General features: G+C 46.3%; 1 protein-coding gene across 4 annotated transcripts in view; it reads right to left on the bottom strand.

The window, feature by feature from the left end:
- Positions 1–358: 358 nt before the first annotated feature.
- The window catches only part of LOC123987208 (potassium voltage-gated channel subfamily KQT member 2-like), a 13012-nt gene continuing 6304 nt past the window's right edge, over positions 359–7066 (bottom strand). For 3 of the 4 annotated variants that reach the window (XM_046075878.1, XM_046075876.1, XM_046075879.1), the window contains 6 exons: positions 5875–5983; positions 3395–3526; positions 3127–3247; positions 2860–3035; positions 1363–2714; positions 359–521 (listed from right to left, as the gene is read on the bottom strand). In XM_046075878.1, coding sequence (XP_045931834.1) covers positions 2066–2714; positions 2860–3035; positions 3127–3247; positions 3395–3526; positions 5875–5983 — 1187 coding nt within the window. In that variant the 3' untranslated portion in view covers positions 359–521; positions 1363–2065. The remainder of the gene's footprint in view (positions 522–1362; positions 2715–2859; positions 3036–3126; positions 3248–3394; positions 3527–5874; positions 5984–7066) is intronic. The other variant, XM_046075877.1, reaches the window with a different exon arrangement.

Below are 7066 nucleotides of genomic sequence, written 5' to 3' on the forward strand. Positions count from 1 at the left end.
AGGGTAGGGCAGGTTAGGGTGGGGGAGAGCGCGGCAGGGAAGGGCAGGGAAGGGCAGGGCGGGTCAGGGTGTGGCAGGGAAGGGAAAGGCAGGGCAGGGCGGAGCAGGGTAGGGCAGGTTAGGGTGGGGGAGAGCGCGGCAGGGAAGGGCAGGGAAGGGCAGGGCGGGTCAGGGTGTGGCAGGGAAGGGAAAGGCAGGGCAGGGCAGGGCGGAGCAGGGTAGGGCAGGTTAGGGTGGGGGAGAGCGCGGCAGGGAAGGGCAGGGAAGGGCAGGGCGGGTCAGGGTGTGGCAGGGAAGGGAAAGGCAGGGCAGGGCGGAGCAGGGTAGGGCAGGGTAGGGTGGGGGAGAGCGCGGCAGGGAAGGGCAGGGAAGGGCAGGGCGGGTCAGGGTGTGGCAGGGAAGGGCAGGGAAGGGCAGGGCGGGTCAGGGTGTGGCAGGGAAGGGAAAGGCAGGGCAGGGAGTAAAGAGACTTATTTTGGTGATCCTCCTGACTGTCCTCTGCTGGACGGATCTGCTTCTGTCTGTCAACAAAGAAGTCTTGTACATTCCTGTCACTGTTTTATTTAATCAACTCTTTGGATTTATGAATGAATATTAATTATATTATAATTAACAGTTGGTGATGAATACATCATACTGTACATACTCATGTTTCTATGGCAACTTGATTGTGATGTAAAAATGCTGTATTCACGTCATGTGTTTCCATGAAACACCCAAACATGGACGCCTCACGTCAGACGAAGTCCTTCAAGGTGATTCAATACTCATTTCTATCCATTTCAGTATCATTGTAAATCTATACTGACCATGCGCAGTAATTTCAACAAAGCACTTTCATGTCATGAACAATACAAATAATCTGAAATAAGACCATCTGCCATATATAAGGATTATTACAGTAAAAGCAGCAAATTAAACTCTGTGTTTAAAGTGTTCAGAGAGAACAACGTGCAGACACTTTTAGAGACTTGAGAGGGCATAAACAGATCCATATTCTCCTGGCAGCACGAACAGAGGGAAAGATGACAGCTGAAAATGTTTCAGCTAGTTCAGCTGAAAGCTAAGTAGCTTAGCAGGGTGGCAGTAACTACCATTTCAGCTTTGGCTAGTGGAATTCATGTGATTTGGTGTGACTTTTGAATCAAGTGTAAATGTTCAATAAATGTTAATATTGACAGTATATTTAATCACTATCAACAATAATAAATCTAAATAAATTCAAGAAACTATGAAGCTGGAAAAACAGTTTGTTTGTGTCTGTTTTCACCTGAAGAATATCTAAAGGCAGAACGCAGATTGAAATTTGTGTATTCTAGCTCTCAGGTAGAGAGGGCAGAAACAGTGCTTTCCCTTCATTACCTTCGAGCCAGTTCAACAGCTCCCTGCAGAGAAGTTCAGGTTTCAGCTGAAAGCTCAGGATGATTTTGGGTTTGAGCTCTGGAGAGGAAATAGAGACATCAAACAAACAACAACAGTGTGTTGGCATGGTGATACGTCAGCCTGTCATGCATGTTCCCATGATGCTTTGTGTCAAGATTTTAAAATGTGATGATTATATGCAATCGTGAGTTGTGGTTATGTGACGCTGATAATAGTGTTTACAAATGTCTTAAACGTGGAAACAAGCAACCAATCAGGTGTGAGTGTCTCCCAGCCATGAACCAATCAGGTGTGAGTGTCTCCCAGCAGTGACTCAATCAGGTGTGAGTGTCTCCCAGCCATGAACCAATCAGGTGTGAGTGTCTCCCAGCAGTGACCCAATCAGGTGTGAGTGTCTCCCAGCAGTGACCCAATCAGGTGTGAGTGTCTCCCAGCCATGAACCAATCAGGTGTGAGCATGTCCCAGTAGTGATCCAATCAGTGACAGTGAGAACAAACATTTGCTGGTCAGGTAAAAACCACCGTGACACCCAGTGCTTTGCGCCTTTCACAGTTCCCATGATGCTTCACTCTGTAGCTCCAGCTGGTATTTAAAGACCTTTTTCACAGTTTCATGGTTTTCATTCACATTCTAATTATTATTTTAACTGTTCTGCTGGTTCTGTTCCAGTTTACCTTCAGCTTACTTTGTTCCGGTCCAGGCCTGGTCCGAGTGTGGCGAGGGGGCACAGAGCTCCGAGTCAGAGTCCGACTCCCCCTCTGCAATGTAGGGACGGACGTTGGCGCAGCGGGAGGTGCCGCCTCCTCCTCCTCGTCCTCCTCCTCGGTGGTCTCCCAGGTCGGCGGAGGAGGAGTAGAAGTCGTTGTTGAGGAAGTCCAGGTTTTCTCTGGACTGGGAGATGGAGAAGCCACTGAAGGAGCGCTCCAGCTCCTCATGGTCTACAGACGGGATGGAGATGGATGTGTCGCTGTCCGGCTTCACCTCCTGTCCTCCTTCGGTCCCGCCAGTCCCCTCTCCTCTTCTCTCTGGTCTCTCTGCCCCACCTCGGTCTCCGGTGCTGTGCCGGTTCGATCGGTTCCCGCCCTGCCTCTCTCCAGCCGGAGGAGGTGGGAGTCGAACCAGTGACCCGTCACCCACCGGACTTGGAGTTTTGCCTTGACTACGCTGGGGAGGTGGTGGGGCCTGCTGGTGGAGCTGGGAGCTGATTGGCTGCCAGGAGGTGGAGGGCGGGCAGGTGGGGGCATTGTAGTTCCTGTGTCCGGTGGAGCTGCTGGAACGGACCATCTTCGTCACAAAACGATTCTTCTCAACGTGGTCACCAGGCAACACCCTACACAACATGTAATAAACATGTTAACAACAAGAAAACAACAACAATATGGCAACATGTAAACACCCAATCAACAACAACAGCATGTAAACAACAGGTCCTGGCTGATACTGGTTCTGTGGTTTCCCAGTAATAGTAGACTGACTGCAGGATCTTGGAAATGGACTGGCTCTTCTCCAGCTGATCCACCGGACTGTGGTAGGGCGGGGCAGGGTCCGGCTCCTTGGACCCAAAATAGGCGTCGGTCTCAGCCTGAGGGATTCCCATTCGCTGGATGTAGATGTTGACCAGGAAGTCCAACTTTCTCTCCATGGACAGGACCTGCAAGACCAGCGGAAGACCAAGAAGTGAGCAGGTTCAGATTTTCAGTGCTACTCTGCTCAAAGTATTTTCAGTGAGTGTCATTGGTTACCTGCTTCTCCACCTTCCCCAACCGTCCCATCATGCTAGGGTCCTCAGGAAGCTCCTCATTGGCTGCTTTGGGACGGTCCTTATCTGCGATTGGTGTTCCTCTGCCTACTATCTGATCCACCCTGCCAATCAGTAGACAGGTTGTTAAAAATACTAGCAGCGTACTACCACTAAGAATACTTTATAATAATACTTCCTTTAGTACATGTGTCTTTTTAAGAGATGCTGAAGCAACCTAAAATATACATGGCAGGGGTCAGAGGGCTTACCTTGACTGGAGGTTCTTGATGCGGGCCAGCATGTCTAGGTGTCCAGCTGAATACTGTTCAATCACATCCATGACATCATAAGGACGAAGACTCTCCTTAAACTTCCTCTTAGACACCATGAAACGCATGATACTGAGAGAGGGAGAGAAAACAGGAAGTCAGCTGTCATCCAACCTCTGATGGCTGGGAGCTCAGGTGGTCTCACGCTCTAACAGGTACCGATTGGGTTATCTAGTCTAGACTGGTCTCTGTAGATTCATCTCACAGACCTACAGAGTATCCTCAGTTTGTACATGTTAACGATGAGTCCTCCACGCACAGCAAAGTTAGTCATGGAGTTCCACAAGGATCTGTCCTCGGACCAATCCTCTTCACTTTATACATGCTTCCTTTAGGCAATATTATCAGGAAACACTTTGATCAGGACATGTCGTTTAATACTCACATTAAGCAAATTTCAAGGACCGCCTTTTTTCACCTACGTAATTTTGCGAAAATCAGGAACATCCTGTCTAAAAATGATGCAGAAAAACTAGTCCATGCATTTGTTACTTCTAGGCTGGATTACTGCAATTCCTTATTATCAGGCTGCTCGAAAAAGTCCATTAAGACTCTTCAGCTGATCCAGAATGCTTCAGCACGTGTTCTGACAGGAACCAGGAAAAGAGATCATATTTCTCCTGTTTTAGCTTCTCTGCATTGGCTTCCAGTAAAATCCAGAATAGAATTTAAAATCATTCTTCTTACCTACAAAGCTCTTAATGGTCAGGCACCATCTTATCTTAAAGAGCTCATAGTACCTCACTACCCCAGAGCACTGCACTCCCAGAATGCAGGGTTACTTGTGGTTCCTAGAGTCTCCAAAAGTAGACTAGGAGCCAGAGCGTTCAGCTATCAAGCTCCTCTCCTGTGGAACCAGGTTCCAGTTTGGGTTCAGGAGGCAGACACCATCGCTAGTGCAATAGGATAACTTCTATTATGAAATGGGCCAATATTAATAAAACTGAACTGAATTCTGACACTGGGTCTGGACTGAAAGAATGAGATGCTGGATCACAGCAGCTGAAATGAGTTTCCTTGGTAGGGTGTCTGGATTCAGCGAGAAGGAGAACATCTGCTCCTTCATGTTGAAAGGACTCAACTGAGGTCGTTCAACATCAGGGTCTTTCCTTAGTAGGTATCCTGGAGACGTCCAACTGGAGGACAACACCGCAGAGCCCACCAGAACACAGTCACGTGACCTTGGGTGGCTATGGTTCAGGAGGTACAGCGGGTTGCCCACTAATCGGAAGATAGCGGTTGGATCCCCCAGCTCCTCCAGTCTGCATGTCGAAGTGTACTTGGGCAAGATACTGAACCTCAGATTGCTCCCGATGACTGTGCCATCAGTGTCTGAATGTGTATGAACGGGTGAATGTGATGTAGTGTCAGAAGACTAGAAAGGCGTTTCGAGTCCAGACCGCTGTACCAAAACAAACCTGAACACCAACCAGCAGCTTGTTGATATGCAGCGACATCTGTGATTGTGCTTGATGAGATCCTGTAAAATGGAGCTAACTTCAGGTAGAGCTGTTTATTTACAGGTACTTCTTCCTTGGAGACACACAAGTGACATCATTGGTCGCTGACATTATCGCCAATATAAAAAAAAACGTGAAAACAGCTGGCAGCGACTGGATCTGAAGACTTCGATCAGACTCTTTACATATCACAGTCTGTATGACTTTATCTGTCAGCACCAACTGACCCAAACGGGATCAGACCTGGTCCAACTTGGTCCCATCAGTCATCACAAATCCCAATCATCATCGTTGATACGGTCCTAATGTGTGGCCACACCTTCAGTCTGCTGCTTAGTCACTTATCTTGGACCAGGACCAGGAGTGACAGAAAATGGGTGGATGGATCCAGAACACACTAATACTACACTTTTAGACATGCTGAGGGTTGCTGGTCTTCTTAGGAGGTTTTGGTTTTTGTTTTGTCATTCAGAATCTGGTTCTGATACCAGACTGTATGAACTTCACAGAACTGATCCTGTTGGAGGAAGGAATGGAAAGATCTGAAGGTGAAACTTTAACTTCACATAATCAACAGGTGAGGAGCTGTAAGAAGACTAAACAACACTACTCTGCAGGACAGACACCAACAACAAGCATAATAATGATAATAATAATAATAAAATGATGTTTAACAGCATGACAGTGGAGCTTTAGAGGCAGACAACAGAAAACAGTGAAAACCATGGATCTAACTGGAGGTCAGACTGACGGCTCTTACCCAACAGCTGATGGTGGCCTTTGACCCTGGGGTGAGCACAAATAAATCAAAAACAAACAAAAAATAACGTGAATAAAAAGCAGAATGAGTTCAGTACATAATAACCAGCAAATAAACTGAGTGAAGCGATGAATGATGAGCAGATAAACTGAGAAATAAAAATGATTTTCTGAATGAAAATAAACAGAAACAGTTCGTACCAGATGGCTCTGATGGTGACCTTTAACCCCGGGGTCAGATCCTGAGGGACGAACTCACAGTGGCAGCTTTTGTTGTCGTCGGCCATATCTTCTCCTGGCAGGCTGGCCTCTGAAACAACATCAGGGTGTTTGAAGGACTGTGTCATTCAGCGCCCCCCTACCCCAGACTGCAGGTTACACAACATTTAACTGTGTAAGAACAGGAGGACCAGAGACCAGAAACAAGTCCAGCTAAGACATGTCCCGATCATGGCCACAATAACCTGTTAAGGGCCCCACTGACCACATTGTTTCCACTGCAGCCTCACAGCTGGACAGGGTTGCAGTGGAAAAGATATCATCATGGCAGAGCTAACGGGGACTGACCCGGTAAAACCCCTGAAGAAGAAGAAGATGGTTCAGTTTTACTCATGTTGTGGGGACATAAATCTGTTTTCACAGTCACATTGTGGGGACTCGCCGTCCTTTTGGGGACAAAACGCAGGTTCTCATAATGTTAATTATTAAAGGTTAGAGTGGAGACTTGGTTTAAAGTTCGAAGGTTTGGTTAAGTTAAGTTTAGGGGGTACAGGGTATATACAGGAATCCTGAAGTAAAATTCACCTTTTCAAGACTATTTCAACATATTTTAAGACTTCTGCGCCACTTTGAGCTGTAACCGATTAAATCAGACACACACCTTTAGAAGTGACATTTTGGATTTTTTAAAAGGAATTGAAATATATTTAGAACATATTTATTGCCTATATGTCATCAGGTTGTAACGCCACCTAAAAATTGAAGCATAAACCAACTTTCTCAGTTGCCAGTTAACAGTTAACAGTCTGTCCGGGCCAACAGTTTTCTATGTGAAGGTCTGATTTTCTGTGTCTTAAATAAACTATGAGGTTTCTGTGCACAACGTTACATTTTGTGTCATTTTGTGTTTTAGTTGGTTTAAACTAGATAATGTGAGCTTTGCCTGCAGTGATGTGTGTGATAACTTTCACCGTCCACTTGATCAATACAACAAAATTCAAACAGGGCAGGAGGGAACAAAGATGAAGAGAATAAACTGAGTGATGAATAAATAAGTAGTGTAGGCGCTGCAGCACAGGCACAACCTGGAGGAGGAACTGGTCTCAATGACTGGATTAGTATAATATTAGAACATTAAATTAAAAGTATATTGTTAATTTAATAGTAACGTGTA

Source organism: Micropterus dolomieu, linkage group LG18 (genome assembly GCF_021292245.1).
Source record: "Micropterus dolomieu isolate WLL.071019.BEF.003 ecotype Adirondacks linkage group LG18, ASM2129224v1, whole genome shotgun sequence".
In the NCBI taxonomy this organism is placed as follows: Eukaryota; Metazoa; Chordata; class Actinopteri; order Centrarchiformes; family Centrarchidae; genus Micropterus; species Micropterus dolomieu.